The sequence below is a fragment of the Lutra lutra genome, chromosome 4 (assembly GCF_902655055.1).
Source record: "Lutra lutra chromosome 4, mLutLut1.2, whole genome shotgun sequence".
Taxonomy (NCBI): Eukaryota; Metazoa; Chordata; class Mammalia; order Carnivora; family Mustelidae; genus Lutra; species Lutra lutra.
In genome coordinates, this window is record NC_062281.1 from 124,233,426 (window position 1) to 124,253,508 (window position 20,083).

General features: G+C 37.3%; 1 protein-coding gene across 2 annotated transcripts in view; it reads right to left on the bottom strand.

Annotated features, from left to right (window-relative positions):
- Nucleotides 1–16,009, bottom strand: part of SH3GLB1 (SH3 domain containing GRB2 like, endophilin B1) — a 35,559-nt gene extending 19,550 nt beyond the window's left edge. The window contains exons 1-3 of one of the 2 annotated variants that reach the window (XM_047728562.1): nt 15,613–16,009; nt 5,258–5,399; nt 1,650–1,778 (exon numbers count right to left, since the gene is read on the bottom strand). In XM_047728562.1, coding sequence (XP_047584518.1) covers nt 1,650–1,778; nt 5,258–5,399; nt 15,613–15,684 — 343 coding nt within the window. In that variant the 5' untranslated portion in view covers nt 15,685–16,009. The remainder of the gene's footprint in view (nt 1–1,649; nt 1,779–5,257; nt 5,400–15,612) is intronic. The other variant, XM_047728563.1, reaches the window with a different exon arrangement.
- Nucleotides 16,010–20,083: the final 4,074 nt, after the last annotated feature.

Below are 20,083 nucleotides of genomic sequence, written 5' to 3' on the forward strand. Positions count from 1 at the left end.
GTAATCTAAGATTTGGTTTCCTTGTCTTAAAAATGGAGATAACAGAATTTATATTATAAGCAGGATATAAGTGAAGACTTATAGAAATAATATATTTACTGTATAGTGTAGACCCCAATGCCAGAAATACTCAATTGTTAGTTCTTATCAATTACGATTAGATTCACAAAGCCTAATTCCAATAATCAAGTTACAGTCAACAGAATTACTACTGGTGAAAACAGATTAAGCATATTAAAAAAGGAAAAAATTGAGAAGCCTTTTGAATGTCCATGCTCCACTAGGCCTTCAGCTTGGTGAAGGAAAGGGCTAGGTGTCTTTCATGTACCTTTATGACCTGTAGGATCTAACTACTTCTGTACCAGCAGGCACAAAAAAACCTGTTTAATGTGTAAAATTTTCCTAAAATTAATAGTTAAAATTTAGAAATAAAACTATAGAAATTTTAAGCATTTTCAGACTTCTCAAAGAAGTATCTTTTGAAGGCCACGATGTAAAAGTTTCAATTGTACATTTAACAGTTATTCAATGGATTAATGCCATTCATTTTACAGTATTTAGGTTATTACCTTCTGACATAACGGTAACTATTAAAACTTTACATTCATTTTGTTCCAGAATTTATGAACTATTTTATAAATCGGTACCATATGTAAAAAATCATTTAATTTACCTACATTTCATTTCATACCCACATAAGGACCAATTTCCTGCAGAAGTCTTTTTTTTTTTTTTTAAAGATTTTATTTATTTATCTGTCAGAGAGAGAGAGAGAGGGAGAGCGAGCACAGGCAGACAGAATGGCAGGCAGAGGGAGAAGCAGGCTCCCTGACAAGCAAGGAGCCCGATGTGGGACTCGATTCCAGGACGCTGGGATCATGACCAGAGCCGAAGGCAGCTGCTTAACCAACTGAGCCACCCAGGCGTCCCCCTGCAGAAGTCTTAATAAAGAGAATTATTTGCCATGAACAAGAGGAAAAGAAGCTATAGAAATTTGAAATAGTCTTATATTCTGAGAAAATTAGATTTCAGGGATAATGAGCTTCAGAGTTATACATTTAAAAAGTCAGCATAGCAACTAACAAAGCAACTAACAAATGTAACTGCAAAACATGATTATAGAAAATTTGAACTGCATGAGGAAAATAGAATGAAATATAATCGAAACATCCAAAGATAACTACTGTTAACATTTTTGTGGTACTGACATTATCGTGTAATGAAAGCACTAGTGGTGTGTTCAAACACTATGTGCCAGACATTTTATTTAAAAATACATAAAACCTCAAGAAAACTTAAAATCACCTAGGAGACATATGTAAACAAAGTTTATAATACATCAAAAGAAGTACTATAACGGAGGTTACAATAGTCGATGGGAGTACAAGTGAAGAATTCATTTAACTTTTTAGATCTAAAGTGATAAACGTGAATTCTCAGAGTAATATATACTTAAATATATTAAATATTAAATTGAACTATTCATATTTGCTGGGCACCTCTATTTCTCACTTTGTCCAAAACATAAACAAAAAATTTGAAGTTAAAATTGATTCTACTAATATTAGATAAATGTTCATGATGTTTCTAAGTAGTAAAAATCTATAAGTAAAGCTAGTTCTTAGCTGATCTTTTTGCCTTTTGCTTACCATATGCTGTTCCTGGGCCAAACTCAGTCCCTGCATCAATCATATATTGTCCCAAAAGTTCTGGGTTGTTTATACGACTTGGAGCTTTTCTATCCAGTTTCTCATAAACAAATTCTTCTATCCTGGCATCTAGGAGAAAGGTTTAAAATTATCAATGATTTCAAAAAGCAAAACTATTTAAAAATTTTTTTTTACCTACTACCATTTATCACCCTGTAAAATAAGATGATGTTAGCATTTTTAAGTACATATCTTCATACTTAATTTTTAATTTTTATACTAGAATATTATATAGCTCTATGAAACTTATACTTTAGAAATCTGATAAAATATTTTGGCACAAAAATATTTACTTAAAGTAAAACTATCATATGATGAATATTCTATGAGATTCTAAAAGCGTTGTTCACCTAATGGCTAATGAAGTTGCCTTTGCCTCTTTGCACAGTCTGATTTTTAACTTTGAATGTATGTTCATTTCAATTTCAAAACCAGGGATTTCCAGCTATGAAAATATGGATATAAACTATCTATTAGAACCAAAGAGTCACATACTTCTAAAACCTTTATCATGCTTTTGCTTGCTCACATGCTCTCTCTCCTTCCTAGAGTCTAAATATAGGCATGGGAAATTAAGGAATAGAACAACCTAGGTTTGGAACAGTCACAGACCGACATCAGTAATATGAAGTCATGGCTTAATTTTATTTAAAGTACAAGATATATAGATATCTCTCAGCATGTACTCACTCAAAAGTTTTTGCCATTAAAAATGAGGTCAAAATATGAGATAGGTTAAAAGAAATAGCAGAATGCTAGTATACATGGAAAGGAAAAAAAATCAGTAAAATCTGAATAAATGCTTGGTTAGTACAATATACAAAATATTCACACCTGCACACCTGCCTAATAGGTATGACAGAGACAAGCGAGAAAAAGGTCAGTTTCCAGAAGTAATGATTAACTATAAATCAAAAATTTATCATCCAAAGAGAAGCTAAAAAAAAAAAAAGAGGCTCCTTTTAATCATCTCAGATAATTCCTCCACAAGTACAAGTTTCACACAGTGCACTGAAAACTTAAAAAGTGAATTGAACCAGTAATAGAAACACTTGAGGAATCAGCATAAGCATTAATTATAATACATAAAATAGGCTACTGGAATAATACTTGTTTTTGTGGTAGACTCTGGAGCAGCATAAGAAGTTTTTAAGCAGGACTTTAAAAACCTTTAAATCAGTTCAAACCAAAATGAGTCAGTTCAAAACATAACCATTTAGAAGATGCTAACTACATTTCAGAATTTCATTTTCTGACTAAGAGAGTCATTCTTAGCTTTGGTGCATTTCTACTTATTTGGTCAAAAGTTTAAAGTTGAAACCTATGTTGACTTTGTTCAGTTAGTAAAACATTTGGCATATTTTAAGTAAATGTTCATTTCAATAGGACATCAATAGACCATAATAAAATCTTAAAAGAATATGTGGGCGGGGCACCTAGGTGGCTCAGTGGTTTAAGCCTCTGCCTTCGGCTCAGGTCATGATCTCAGGGTTCTGGGATCAAGCCCCGCATCAGGCTCTCTGCTCGGCAGGGAGCCTGCTTCCCTGTCTCTCTCTGCCTGCCTCCCTGCCTACTTGTGATCTCTGTCAAATAAATAAATTCTTAAAAAAAAAAAAAAAGAATATGTGGGCAATACTGCTATAATGCGATAGAGATTTTTGAAAAACCCTAGGTTGTGGAAAATCATACCCTAAAAATTACAGGACTTACAGGTAAAAGAGGTTTGGGCCTGACTACTCATAATCTATGTAACTTTATAATCAGAGAACAAACAAAAAAAATCTAAATTTGTTTACTACTTTAGACTTAAAAAAACACTAATGTAAAACTGTATTATATGAGCCTCTGTAACTTTGTACTAATGAAATTCCCATTTACCAGTTGTGTATGAGTTTGTCTGCCACTCAGAAAAATATGTAGAATAGACTACTTATGTGAAGAACTCTAGACAGAGCAAGGAACATACAGAAAAATGTCTACGACTTTTTTTTTTTTTAAGATTATTTTTTATGGGCACCTGGGTGGCTCAGTGGGTTAAGCCGCTGCCTTCGGCTCAGGTCATGATCTCAGGGTCCTGGGATCGAGTCCCGCATCGGGCTCTCTGCTTGGTGGAGAACCTGCTTCCTCCTCTCTCTCTCTCTGCCTGCCTCTCTGCCTACTTGTGATTTCTCTCTGTGAAATAAATAAATAAAATCTTTAAAAAAAAAAAAAAAAGATTATTTATTTATTTGACAGAGAGAGAGAGAGAGAGAGAAACAGTAAGGACACAAGCAAGGGGAGTGGGAGAGAGAGAAGCTGGCTTCCCGCAGAGCAGGGAGCCCAATGTGGGGTTTGATCCCAGGACGCTGGGATCATGACCTGAGCCGAAGGCAGACACTTAAGGACTGAGCCACCCAGCCGCTCCATGTCTACTACTTTTTTAAGGTGCTCTGGTACATAATTTAAGTAGCTTTAAATGAGTAAGAAATAGCACATGGTGCTCAAAGATAATAGGCCTCACTCAAAAGTGTAGAAGGCCTATTTCAAAAGATTACCATGATTTAATTAAAATGGTACAGAATTACTCATGTTTTGTTTAGGTTCATAGGAGAGCAACAAAGATTAAAGCTTGGAACTTTAGTATCTAAAAATGAGCTTATGGCATTTCACAACATGGTCACAACACTGGGGAAAATAGGAAGGAAATCATTTGCTGCCCTTGTTCTTCAGTTTTGATGTGTAAAGCTCAGAGTGAAAAGACTGGATTTTGATGCACCAGATTCTAGTTCCGTTTCCACTTCTAATTAGCTATTCTACACTGTATAAAATGCTAACTTATGATTTGCAATTAATAAACAATCATGTACCTTATTCGATAAATTATTGAGATGCGTGATCTGAAAAACCTTACAGTTGTCTGAAAATCAAATGTATTAATTTATGTAAAAACATCAAACTTAACATAAATGTTAACTATGTAAGTTTCCATATAATTTTCCCTTAATTATTTAGGGACGATCATCCCCCCTATGAAAGGAAGATTAATTTATTGCCATAGCCCTTCCTGACTCTTAAAATTAAAAGCCACTCCTAGGGTGCCTGGGTGGCTCAGTCCATTAGGTGCTGACTCTCCTGATCCTCGACTTTGGCTCATGTCATGATCTTAGTTTTTGAGATCAAGCCCCACGTTGGGATCCACACTGAGTTTAGGATTCTCTTTCCCTCTTCCTCAAGGTGTGTGTGTGTGTGGGGGGGTACTTGTATTTCCTTTTCTCTCTCTCAAAACCAAAATTCATTCCCTTAAATTTTCAAAAAGATTCTACAAAGACATGGAAAACCCAAGCAGTCAATCTGTTAGAGGGTACACAGAGGTGTTTATCACCCTCTTCTTCACCAAAAGGACACACACACACACACACACACCCCATACACCTGAAAGCCATAAACCAAAAACTGTTTTCCAAGAGCCATCAAAACCTGTTTAGTTTTTTTTTTAACATTAAAAAAACCTAACGGTATCCTTTAATCAGATTAGTCAATAAGGTAGACAAAGGTAAAAAGTTTCTTACTTGGATTTGGCTGCAATAACACTTCAGTTTGTTTCATTATTTTTTCTGTCCATATTTTGGTACATTCAGCTTTGCTAAGAAGGTTCTCTAAGTGAGCATCCAATTCTGTCTTCTCTGCCTGGCCAAGCTTTTCTTCTGTGAACTGTTATTAATTACAAAAAAAAATTAAATATACCTCAAATACATTTTAGGAACCTATATCAATAATTAATAACTCAAACCCAGACAGTCCTGAACATACAAATAAATGTAAACCATTGCACCGAATGCTTTTTTTTGCCCCTATGGAAATTTATCCATACCTTTTTTACAGCACTTACGCTGACCTTCTCTTAAGGTTACATCTGCTAGAATGGATAGGGTAAACTCTAGAAAATCTATATGCTGCCTGGTATATGAAGTATATAAATACTTCTTACATATAAAGTAGGTTAGTATAGTGGTAAGTAGTAAGAACTTTAAGTCAGTCAGTACTAAATTCAAATTCCTGGCTGCACTACTAATTTTGTGACCTAAACAGGCTTTTGAATATTTTTTCCTTAGGTATCTTCTATCATTAAAGAGAGATGATACATAATGTACAGTACCTTGAGAATTAATAAGAGTATGTATGTAAATCACTTTGTTCAGTGCCTGGTAATTATTATTTTGAATTTAAAAAGGGCTGCTTATGTTTAATACGGCTTTATATTAATGGCACTTTAATCACACCTAGTTAGATAGGCTTTTATGGGATGTTTTGGGAAACTATCATTCAAGTTGTTTCTTCAGGATATGTTCCAACAATTGATTCACAAACTAACTTCTGGAACATACACTATTTCTACTATGGAAGAGCATTTTTTAAAGATCATAATATGTAGTTAAATATACTCAGCGTATCAATTTTTATTACCTTGAGTGTGTTGGTTTTTGAGGGAAGGCAGCATTGCCCATACACAAGCAAAGAGATAAAAAGATTACCATGTAAATTTTACGGAGACTTTTGAAGACTTTTAATTAAATACCAGAAGTGATGACTCAGGTTGTTTATCATGTATATTTTTCCTCTAGAATAGGCGGCTTTCTCCCATTTTAACAGAGGCATATCACTAGCACTAATTCTACACTCATTAGCCATGACTCATTTCTGGCTGAAAGAATATAATATTTACCTTGTTTTTTTCTCCCCTTTCATTTCTTAAAATATCTTCTGCTGCTCCATTTTTCTGAGTTTTATTATGTTTCTTTTAGCATCCTTCTTATTGGCCTAATACTTTCTGATTACCAGTTAATATTTTTAGTTAAAAAGTCCTCTAGAATGTTATTCTTAGAGTCTGGTTACAAGCCCCGATTGAAGGTCTTGTTCAGGGGCTAGAAATAAATGCTTCAATAGCTTTTGTAAAGCCTTAGGTCTTTTCAAGACTGGCCTGCAGCCAAGCCCTCAACCGGTGGGTGGAACGGAGAATATCACTTCCAAAGCTATTGCCTAAGCCCACAATCTTGCAGTATACTGTAACCGAGGAGAGGAACAGGAGATGCATTGGGCAAAAGATCAAAACCCTGATGCCAAGGTCAGTTGGATAACTACTGCAATTTCACTTTTAAGAGAGAACTATGGTATTCTCTACAGATCCCTGAAGATTTGAGGCTATAGACCTTCTACAGAGGGAAAGGTTAGAATTTCACATGTTCAAAGTCTACCTCTATTGGTTAAATAGATTATCTCTCAGATAAAGCAAGGAACAGAAGGGGAAAAAAAGAGGGTAATTTATCCAGGTGAACATCACCTATAAAGGATGATCTACCAGTAGAAAAAATTCTTAACTTAGCACCTTAATAAAAAAGTATATCTACTTATTTGATTCATTCCTTCAACAAATAATTTATCAAGCATCTTCATGTGTACCAGGCATTATTCTAAGCACAAGGGTTTCAGCAGCCAGAAAAAACAGGTTTCTGCTCTTAGGAGGGCAGACAACAAACAATTTGATAATAAGGATACAAAGATAAAAAGACAGTGGACAGAGGACTGACACAGGTGGTCCTATTATTTCTTGAGTGAGTGACTGAACAATTAACTGAATGAATTAAATGACTTTGAATATAGAGGAAGGAAGAATTCAATCCGCAGGGAGGGAAGGAAACAGGAGAATCAGTGAAGGCTTCAGGGGGAGAGGGATATGCAATTTTGGCCTGGACGTGGGGAAGAGGAGTTTGAGCGTGAGATGTAGGTGTTAGACAAACACCTTCTCTGAGCAGGTAACAATTGACCTGAGAGTGAACGATAAGAAATGAGGGATTCCAAGGGCAGCACATAGAGTTCTCTGATGATTTATCTTCCAGTTGCATTTCTAGAAGAATCATTAGCACCATCTTTATACATCCTATTTTTTTAATAGAAGTCCTTAACTTACATTTAACAACCAAGAATGAATTAAAACAATTCATAGACTCATAATTTAAAAATCAGTATTAGGTAGGTCAGTTTTTGTGCAAGGCACTCTCCTAAGAACTAGAAGACATGGTTGCTGTTTACAGGAGAGCTAAATGAAAACTATCATATAAACAATATAAACGTAACAGGCCTATTTTCTTCAGTACATAAAATCATGTTAAACTTTATCTAACACATCGTTTAGAAACAATGGAATTAGAGGTACAGGCTAGAACTTACTTAAACATGTTTATAAATAGCAATTTATAAACAGTAGTTCATCAGTAAGTTTATCTAACACAAGTTAGGTTTCAGGGCAAATTTTTTCCCAATAATATTTCAGAGAACCAACAACTAGAAAGCTAATTATTTGGAAAATAAAATATTTCAAACTTTAGGTCAGAAGATTCCTTTCTTTAATTATTTAGTTTCTCCTCTATGATTCTCATTATACTACCTTACAATATCTTTCATTAAATACTTTGCTTTTTAAGTGAAAAGACAGAGTGTGAAAGTATAACTGCAAAGCTCAGTATTTGCAACAAGCTATTTTTTGTATGAGTCTGAGCAAGAAATAAAGTAAACTGACTTAGAATGTAAGATCCTATAAACACAGTAAACAGGTTTTTAATATTTTAGCTTGGAAGGGTAAAAAACAAAACCCACAAAATATAAGGAATGCTTAAGTATGAGTATAGTCTGACTATAGAAAACCAGTTTAGAAAATAGCAGCTCTGTAGGAAAGCCCATGTGAGCAGTTTGTTAAGTACCAGTAATAAAGTCTGATATTTCCTTGCATTTTCTGGGAGTAAAAACTATTCTTTTACTCTACCTAATTCTGTGCTTTGAATTCCAGTATGTTACATATGTTCTTGTTTTATCTTTTGTCTTTAACGTTTTCTTTTCTCAGTAAGATCATTTATAAAGACTTTTTTTTTAAAACTTCTGTGTTTTTAATAGTGTTAGGGCTTAGTATAAATTAGAAAATGCCATTTAGTGGCGCCTGGGTGGCTCAGTGGGTTAAGCCTCTGCCTTCAGCTCAGGTCATGATCTCAGGGTCCTGGGATTGAGCCCCGCATCAGGCTCTCTGCTCAGCAGGGAGCCTTCTTCCTCCCCACCCCTCTCTGCCTACTTGTGATCTCTCTCTCTCTCTCTGTCAAATAAATAAATAAAATCTTAAAAAAAAAAAGAAAAGAAAATGCCATATGTTAAGCTGTACATTTTATATCAAATATTCCAAAAAACCCCTTCTTAATATATAGGTAAGAATCAATATAATATATAGGTAAGAATCAAAACTTTATTGATAAACATTTTGCCTAAGGTGTCAGTGTCATGTTTCAATTTCACATGTTTATTCAATCATAGTCTCATTATACTATAAGACTTCCAGTAAATATTTGCTGATTTTAAGATATTAATATTTTCTACTACCATTATACAAATATATTTCAGTTCTTTCTAGCCCCTGTGTTTTTGCTCACAGCACTCTGGTCAGCTGGATCTTACAGCCCACCTCGGCTTCCTACATGTATTCAATAATCATCAAATTAAGGGTAACTTTAATCCTATCTGGAATGAATAAAAAAAGGCAGGGGTACAGAAAAACACTACTAATGTTATCATATATTTAAGCTGAAATCATACATTTAAATTTTATTAAATATATATTTAATTATATTAAAAATATTTATTTTATATAATATGTGCTTATATGTTATATATTTATATATAATTTCATAAAAATATTTAATTACATTAAAATAATTTAATTACAAGACATACAGTATGTCTTGTAACTGTAAAAAGACATATGTAATATGTAAGAACACATATACAATATGTCTTATAAAAGACATTATCTCCCATGATTTTATTGTAGAGGTTTAAGGATTTTTTTCCATCATTAACCAGAAAGTATGACATATTAGCAATATAGTATCATTTAATACATTTTTCTCTAATACATTTTAAGAAAGCATCTACTGTAGAAAATGATGAGTTATATCAACTAAATTTAGGTTTACATTGTTAATCAAAATACTTGTGGCATATATTTCTTCTATTGTATGTGAGATGTATACAGCCCATGACATGGTTCTTGCCATCCAGGATTTTATGATCTTAAGAAACATAAAATGATAATAACGGTTTGCTTCTGAGAAAGATAAAAGACCCGTTCTTTCTTAAAAAAAAAAAAAAAAAAAATCCTTTTCCCAAATACCAAAAATCTAAGTCTAAAATCATTACTATTTGTAGTCTCCTACCAGCTGTTAAAAACTATAGTTGATTTTAAGCATTTTAATGAATGTTTAGTAGTTTTAATAAAAACCTTTGTGAAAACAACCTACAATGAAAGTCAGAATATATCACAGAAATCCAAACCCAATGTTCTCCTAGATATTATTTGATGTACAGTTCTCTCATAATTATTTCATGAGTAATACAGTAAAATGACATGAGACCAGAAAGCTTAATCCCCTCTCTTTATACATTTTCTGTAAACATTGCTTTAAGGAAAGGACTATGACTCAGCCACATTATGCCAAGCGCAGTGATCCTTTCTTTATTACAGGATAGCCATATAGCCTACAGTATGAAACACGGAGCCTGGATTCCAAACCATGCTTCATCACAAAGAGAAAAGGACAACAGGTAAAAAGGCTTTGTGATGAAAGGCATCTATAGTATGAACTCTTATCATCAATTCTTTGAGTAAAGTAATATTTTAAAAGTTACCTAAACTTCTTGGGGATAAAATGCGTAACACGAATTTTGATTATAATGTGTTAGTAAACTGTAAAGTAGGTCCTTCTCAGATCATTCTCATTTTTGGCTGCTCTTTGGAACTACCTGGGGAAGCTTTCAAAAACAGTGAACAAAACAAAAACAATCCCAAGGATTCCACTTTAACTAGACTGGGGTATATTCTGTAAAGATTCCTCAGGTAATTTTAAGTGCAGTTAAGACTAAGAAATACTGTTCTAAGCACACGGGTGATTATTTTAACATCAGGTTAACCATCTTCTATCTAGTAGTTTACTAAATTAACACCAGTAATACCAAAGGATATGATGTTTTGGGTAACAGCAAATATGCAAAGTTTTTACATAACAAGAAAATGTGTGGACTTTGAATGTGACAAGTTTTATTAGAATTTGAGAGACACGTAAAGTTGTTACAGTTTAAATTCCATAAAGGAAACAGGATTTCAAAAGGGCTTGGACCAATGCTTAGCCAATTTGGAAATCCATCCAGATAGGATCCAATAGGAGTTAGTTGAGGGCAGCATTGTATTCATCTTTAACTCTCCAGGTTAGACACACCATTATTTGTTAAATTAAATCAGAGATGAAAGCCAAGCTTGCAACTAAATTTTAAAGACTTTTTTCCCCCTCAGAAAATAGCTGGCATTCATGAAGTTCATAGTATAACTTCAGTAGTTAGGTCAAAGGAAATGTTAGAAAATTAAAATGAAACTCCTAAGTAATTAAAGTTGAAAATTTGGGGGGGGGTATATGGTCTTATTTTAAAGATGGTGAGCAAAAGTTTTGCTTCAGTATCAATTCTGAAGTAAAAATGTGTCCACTTGGGACATTTATCAAATGAAGTAACAGAACAATACTTCAAAAAATGGATATTTACTACAAAGAAAAAATAATTATGACAACTGGGGCAATGAAGTCTTTGAGGGCATCAACTAGGTCTCATTCATCTTTGTACTTCAGTGCTAAGCACCTAGGAGGTACTCAATAAATACAGACTGAATTAAATAGTTTAATATTTCAGACTGGCATTAGTCAACTCCAAGTTCAGCAGATATGTTAGAAAAATACTAATAAAAATAACAAGATCATTTAACATGCTAAATGATTCAAAGAGTAAACTTTGCATATGGATACGCTGCTTGGCTAAAATGATATAAAAATTTAAAAAAAACAATGTTGGATACTGTGAGAGGGGAATAAGAAACAGCTGATTCCTTAGGACATACAAACTTAATAAAGATGTGAAAGCCAGAGAGTTACAGAATTTTATAGCTCCAAGGGACCTTACATAACACTTATTAGATCATGCCACATGATCGTACAGAATTAAAAAATGACACAGGAGTTCACATCAAGCTCTTGTGGTCTGAGATGGACTTTAAGATTTATCTTGAGGGAAGGAAAGAATACACAAAGAGGGAGGGGGTGGAGGGCGTTCACAATGAGTTTAACTGTATGAACATAAAGTCTAGAGTTAGAAAAGTACAAAGTATTTGGGGAATTAAAAAATAATTTGATAGGAATACAGTGTTTATATATGAGTGAGAGAAAAGAGAAGGCTGCTCAATTAAGGAGTCTACCAAGAAGACAGTAAGAATAAATAGCTTTTAAGATACTAATAAAGTAACAATTTATGGAGGTCAAATTACCTGATGCTTTTGTATTTTTTTATTTTGAGGGAGTTAAGAATAACAAAAGCACCCAAACATACTGTTAAGGAATGAATATTCCTATTGATTATACATTTTTACCTCAACATTCTTTCAAAGTTGCAAGACATACAAACAGATTTTATGAGTGAGAATAGAGTGGTAAAACCCATTTGTATGTTTAATAGTTTTTCTTTTTAAAAACAGGGAATGTTCGCTTGTTAACCTAAAAATTTTTAAGTAAAATGAAAAAAGATATGGCAGTTGGTCACTCAAAGAATGGCCTATTCCTTAAGGTATAATTTGAATAGAAATTATTATTTAGAAATGTGAAAGCTGAATTCCATTCCTACTGTTCTTATTGCTTATAAGGAGTAATTGGCATAGCTCTTACCTATTCTTAGCATGAAACTTGGCACCTGACACTATACTGATGTCAATGCAATCTGACTGGGAATTCAGTTATTGACTAAGTACTAAAATGACAATGCAGTGTTTTTGCTGAAAATTACCACACAACATTCCAAATTTCACGTGTTATGTTTTCAAATGAATTTTTTTCCTTACATAATAAAAAAAAAGTACTGTGCAAAATGTCAAACATTCTAAATTTTAATAGTATATTGAAACTTAGCTTTGTAACTGTCAACATTCTGTCAATGTTTCAACTTTTCTCTCTTCTGGAATATTTTAAAGCAATCCTCAGACATGATATAGTTCATACATAAATATTTCAGAATCTATTTCTAACAGATTTAATACAAAAAGACATATTGAGGAGTCTATTTCTGCTGAAATTTTTCCCTTCTCAGTAAATGGCTCAAGCCAAAGCCTTATAGACACCCTTAACTTATCTTTCTTCCTAACCTAGAGCCAATCTGGGAAGGAATACTGAATAGATTCTGAACCTTCCCTGCTATCACTCTCACCTAAGTTTTATCACTTTTTGCCTATCCTATGGCTATAGCTCCCTAACCAATGTCCCAGGTACTCCAGAACCTCAGTCTTCGTACTTTTTCCTTCTGCCTAAATTGCTTTTCCTCCAAAACACTGGAACTGTCACTTCCTTGAGGTCTCTTGGAATTTGATCCTATTGGAAAGGCTTGCCATGATTATTATGCCTATACAACATGGCAAAAACTGCCATCCCCACCATTAACTCACCACCTCTCCTTCACCTGATATATTTACTGTTAGATTACAAGCTACAGGAGGGCAGATGTTTTGTTAATTTTATTCACTGCTCTGTCACCAGTGTCCAAAATAGTGTAAGGCAGACATGAAATAGGCATGAAAGTATTTAATACTAAAAATCATTTGATAGCTCAACAGATTGGGACAGACTTTAAAAAGTCTGAAACAGGGGTGCCCGGGTGGCTCAGTGGGTTAAAGCCTCTGCCTTCAGCTCAGGTCATGATCCCAGGGTCCTAGGATGGAGCCCCCGCGGCATCTATCCGGTTCTCTCTGCTCAGCAGGGAGCCTGCTTCCTCCTCTCTCTCTCTGCCTGCCTCCTTCTCTCTCTCTGCCTGCCTCTCTGCCTACTTGTAATCTCTGCCTGTCAAATAAAATAAATAAAATCTTTAAAAAATAAATAAAATAAATAAAAAATCTGAAACAAGTAATTAAAATTCACCTAGGAAGTCCATCTTTTGAGAACTTTGCTAGATTTTTTATATCAAGTCTATCGACAATTTAAATCAAATTCCAGTACCCATGTCTGTTCCATTTAAGCACTGTGCATTATGTATCTGAAAACATACATCTTTAAAAGTGTCATGTCAAATCTCCACTCCACAAACAAAATCATTAGGAACCAGCAATAAAACAAACACCAAAGGCCTCTTTTCAGTTAACATTAAGTCTTACAAATCAAGTTCATTTCAGACCTTCAACCATTCTTTTTGCACCCCGCCCCCGTCTTTGAGCTATTAAAAGTAGGTCAATTTAAATCAAGAAATTACTTTAACCATATAGTTCATTTGTCTCTACAGTATAGCTTATAATTTCATAGAGAATGGGGAGCTGAGGGTTAAGGCAGCTAGCTTATTACTATGCAGATTTTGGAACTGAGAAATCAAGACTCAGAAGGAATTTCCCATGCCTTAAGTGCTGTCTGTTTAAGTATTGTTGAAATGCTCAGACTGTAATACCAGATGATCTTTAAGGTCTCCCTAGCCTGTAACATTCTATTATTCTATATCTGCAATGCCTATCCTGGAAGAGAGAAGCAACTTGAAACAAATTAGTAGATTAGAGAGAGCACTTGGCCATTTACTAGCCATGCAAGTTAATCAAGTTTCTTAACCTTTCTAAGGCTACTTCCTCATATATAAAAGGCGTTAGTAACATCTATCTGGCAAAATTATAGAAAGGATAGTAGGTAATCTGTCAAGTGCCTTGCAAATGTTTGACAGTTTTTTTTTTCACAATATAGGCAGCTATTACCTTGCACTAGTTCTACCATTCTTTTGCCAAGAGCAGTGCAATGTTAAGATCAATCACATCAATAAAACTGGGGTAAAGGAGACAATGTAGTAAAGGCAGGACAACTGATTTACATTTCAGTATCAGTATGGTATGCATATTAGAAAACTATTTGTGTTTTCTCTTTACAAAAGAGAATGTTGTTGCTACTGTGACTGTGCTATTAACTTAAACACCAGATTGTTTATAACTCGTGGTGAAATTTACATCTGTTCATAGATTTAACTGAGTTGGCATAATGTGGGTGATGACTATGGAAAACTGTCCAAGTTCCCTAGACTGATACTTCTCTGCGGAAAGCCGCGAGATAGCCAAATTTCCCCCCTTAAAGTGTATCTGAAACTCAAAACTCTAACATGCGTAAGACGAGTCTCCTCCTCCCCCTCCCCCTCTCCATGTCCTACAGCCGGTGCTTCCCATTTTGAGAATGAGTGGGAACCCCCAAACTCCAGACTTCCCAACGCCTTGGCGGAGTACGTACGCCAACTGGCAATCTCCATTTCACCCGCGGACCGCCTAAGCCCAGCGACCGTCCTTCCCGAGGGAGAGAGAGGGCTGGAGGGGACTGTCTTGGCAGCTCTTTGGGTTCAGGGGCAGGAAAAGGAAACTTCCTTCTTGGACTCGGCGGGGAGAGTGAGGGAGACGAAAGGAAAGGGTGGGGGTGGTGCCCGAAGGGTCTGTCTTCAGGGCCCTCACCCGCCTCGGGAGGGCGGCCACACCAGCACTGTGGTCGTGGGGCCAGAAAGGAGGGCGGTGCTGTGTCTCGGCCCGGGGCCGAACTCTGGATGTCCTTGAGGGGCGGGGGACGCTCCCGGCCCCGTCTCCACCCCGTCTCGCTTCCGGAGCCTCGGCGGTTGAACGGGAGGGGGGCAGAAAACGGCCGCCGGCCGGAGGGGCACCAGGCCGCGCCCATCAGTCAGGCCATCTGCCGCAGGCCTGCCAGCCAGTCGGTGAGGCCGGGTGCGGAGAGCGCCGCCGCCTCTGGCGGCCCCCTTGGCCTCTCGGGCGCCGCCGCCCCTTCCCCCTACACCGCGGTACCTGCACTGCACGACTGAGGAAGGTGCCCGCGTCGGCCGCCAGCTTCTTCACGTTGAAGTCCATGATGTTCATCCTGGGCGGCAGCCGGGCGGAGCTGCCGGCTGACCTAGCGGGGAGGCGCCGCGGCCGGGCTGGGGCGCCGGGCGAGAGTGGCGGGGGCAGACGTGGTAGGTGGAGAGAGGCGGCGCCAGCTCCGCCGCCGCAGCTGTCGTTTCCGTGAAGGGGAAGCGAGAGGGTGGGGCGAGAGAGAGAACGAGCGCCTCGGGGCGGGCCGCGCGCCCGGGCGGCGGCGGCGGCGGCCGAGACGCAGGGCCTGCTCCGCCGGCAGTGGGGAGTTAGCGTCGGCACTAGCGACGATGGGCGTGCAGGACACTGACGAACTGGTAATCCGCCGTATGGGGCGGGGTCTCGGACGGAGGAAGCCGGCGCCGGCCGCGGGGTGGAGCCTTTCCTGAGGTTATCGCGGGAACAGCGACCCCTTCTGGATCGCGGCGGCGCAGTCGCGGGGCGGGGCGCGCCGGAAGCTCCGACGCCCGCACAAGAGGGAGGGTCCTGTTAGCCCGGAGAAGGGAATCTCGGTTTGCGTTTAAGCCCCTGAAAACTAAAAGCAGAGACAACCCAAATCCCCCTTTTTGTGTTAAGAGGAAATCTGAAAATTGTAGTATAGAATCACACCATCTGTGAAATTAGAACCAACAGCTACCCTGTCATCTTCTAGCACCCGCGCCCTGCTGGTCCTGGACGCCTGGTGACCCTCGGCGAACGTTTGCTATTAGAATACGGTTGAATTTAGAGTACCCACCGAGTGTGTTCGGGCAGCATTATTGAGACTCTTCTGTGTACCAGGACTGAATCAGGTGCTGAGATACCTTGCTGAACAAGACGGTCCCTGGCCTCAAGGAGCTCTCAGTTGGGTTGCTTGACAACCTTCGGGGATTTCTCCACCCCCTCCTGAAGCGCTGTTAACTATTTGCTGCTGCTGCAGGGACTTCGTGACTGTCTTAAGGCAGCGGGCGCGCGCTGGATTGCGGGAGCAGCACTAGATGCCTACTGTGTGAACTGTGCAGTGACGGGGGACACAAAGTGCCAGGTGGAGGACGCAAAGAAGTATAACATGGTGAGTGAGGTAGGATAACTCTTAATCCTTAACACTCAGCCTGGGGAATTTTAGTAACAAATGAGAATATGATGTGAAATCTGTTCAAGAGCCCATGATTCCAAGTAACTTCCTAAGCAAATTTCATGATACCAACCTATGCTTGAATGAAGTTAAAACGGGCAGTAGCGCAGAGGGAGAGACAGTATTTCAAGAATAAGAAAACACTCCATGTTATTTTTTGTCACTGGGTCCTTTTGTTATTTTAGGGCTGGGAAAATGCAGGCCCAGCAGGCAATGAAATGAGCTCATGTTTGTGCTTTAGTGTTTTACTGAAGCAGTCACAGAAGCAGTACCTGTTGTTAAAGACGGAAAGATTAGTTCCTAAAGACATGAAGAACAGCAGATATGTATAAATGTTTGTGTTTTCTAAATTTTTTTTTGTGATGGTGACAGAAATAATAACTTCTTTCTAAAGTAACTCCAAAAGAATGAGTCTCCAGGACCAAAACTACCCCATGTATCTTTCATCTCAACTTATTTTCCCAGAGATATATAAAAAGGAAATATGTAATCAGGAACCTTGTTTTTCATTTATTGTTCATTTTAGATTTTCATGTAAAAAAGCACTTTCTTTCTTTCCAGACATCTGTCTTCACAATAAGTGTGTTTGCCATAATCTATGTCCATTACATTTTAGGATCACAAAACTGTGTCCACCATTAATAGAAAAAACCCCAAACCCTCTTTCTCTAAAATGTAGATTTTCCTAACTTGGAAAAAAAAAATAACAACTTCTTCCTGTTGAGCCCTTTAGAGCTGTAATACTGTTTCTCTTGTTTCACTGACAAATTCATAAGACTCGTGTATCACTGCTGTTCCCTATTATCCATCTCCTGCCTGTTTCAATGCAGTTGACTTCCATTGCTATAACTACACCTAAATAGCATTCTTGAGGTTGCCAGTTAACTTCTTGATAAACTCATCGGCTTTTTCTCAGACTTCCACAGTGACTCTACTCACTGCCTTCCCAAAGACACAACCCTTTATAGGTCCTTATTATTTCCTGGTTTTCCCGCTTCCTTTTGGACTTGTCCATTCTCTTCTGCTGGCACTTCTGATGGCTTTACTGTAGGTATTCCTTATGTTCAATGTTTAGCACTTTTTTGGATTCTCTTTTATTACTTAGTTTCTTAATCATGACTTCAATTATACCACTTCATTCTTTTATGCATTCATTCAGTAAATATTTTTTGGACATCTACTGTGTGCCACATGGTGTTATTCTTGTGGCTAGGGATATAGCAGGCAAAAAGAACAGCCCTTGCTCTCATGGGATTTTATAACTAATCTGGTAAGACAGAAGTTGAATACAGTAAAGTGTGATGAAATATCAAGGAGGAATCCAGAGTACTTTTAAATGTTCACTTCCATCCTGTACCCAGTAACCTGAATTCTAATTTGGAGGTTTGGTCTTCCTGTAAGGGTTCTAGATCACCTTTTTAATGCTTTCTTTCTCTGTCCCCGAAACTAAATTCTTATTCCAGTACAAAGTATTATGAAAGCGGTATTTTTAAGATCATACAAAGTGCCGAATACCTGAAATCTCCCCCCAAATTTTTAGCTTAAAAAAATAAACAAAACCTTTATAAAAATAGTATTGTAGATAGTATGATATGCATTTTATTTTTATTTTTTTTTTGCTAGTGTCTGACAAGGTGTTCATTACCTCATGTCTACACCAATGACACCTAAAGTGGTGGTATATGTACTTCATTGGTGTGTGCAATATGATCCACTGGAGTGCAGAAAAATATTAGAAATTTAATTTATATTTTATCTACAAACAGGAAAAACTTGTTTCATTAATTTTTTTAAATACATGAATTGGCACTGGTGTCCTTACTTTGCATTTATCATTTAGACACATGTCACAGATAGTAAATGGGGTATCCTAAGGGAAGAATGGGAATTCACAACTTGGAAGAGTTGAAATTAGTAATTTCCTCTAATTATTTGCATCAGCATATGGTAACATAATACAGTGTGGCTGGTTAAGTGTATTTGTAGATGATATTATCAATCCAGTTTTAACTAAATAAACCTCCACAAAAATGGGCAAGTAGTCCAAAGAGTTGTCCCCACCCTCTTGTACTGTTGGTGGGAATGCAAACTGGTGCAACCAGTCTGGAAAATGGTATGGAGGTTCCTTAAAAAGTTAAAAACTACCGTATGACCCAGAAATTGCACTACTAGTATTTACCCAAAGGATTAAAAATACAGATTGGAAGGGGTACATGTACCCTGATTTTTGGGGGAATATTTTGTTTATTTATCCAAAGAGGAGAGAGAGAGAGAGAGAGAGAGAGAGATTGCACACCAGTGGTGGGAGGAGGGGAAGAGGGGGGAGGGAGAGGGACAAGCAGACTCCACACTGAGCCCTGAGCCCAGTGTGGGGCTCAGTCTCACACCCGAAATCATGACCCAAGCTGAAACCAAGAGCCACCCAGGTGGCTCCCACCCTGATATTTATAGCAGCGTTATCAATAATAACTGAACTATGATAAGAGCCTAGATGTCCAATCGACTGATGACTGGATGAAGACGAAGTGATTTTATATATATATCTCACCATATATATATGGTGGAATATTACAGAGCCTTCAAAAGAATGACGTCTTGCCATTTGCAATGATGTGGATGGAGCTAGAGTGTGTTATGCTATGCTAAATGAGTCAGTCAGAGAAAGACAAATACCATATGTGGGATTTAAGAAACTTACATATGGAATTTAAGAACAGATGAACATGTGGGAAGAAAAAGAAGAAATAGAGGGAAGCAAATCATAAGAGATTCTTAATGATGGAAACCAAAGTGAGGGTTGATGGGGGGAGGGTGGTGGGGGATGGGCTAAATGGGTGATGGGTATTAAGTAGGGCACTTGTTATGATGAACACTGGGTATTATACGTAAATGATGAATCACTAAATTCTACTCCTGAAATCAATATTACACTATATATTAACTAACTAGAATTTAAATAAAAATTTGAAAAGGAAAAGAGTTTCTCCGAAGAAACCATCATTAAAGGTAAGCAAACAAGAAATGCCAGAGTCGAATATATTAGGAAGGCTGTTGAAATATGAATTAAAAGATGATGAAAACCTGGTTCCAACTTTCAAGGAACTCAGAATCTAGTGGGGGAGACACTTTTGTAAAGTAAAACACAATGTGAAAACTATAACGATAAAAGTCTGTATAAGATTGGGCAAGGGGGGCACCAGGTTGGCTCAGTTGGTTGAGCATGGGACTCACGGTTTTGACTCAGGTCATGATCTCAGGGTCCTGAGATCAAGCCCTGCCCTGTGTCAGGCT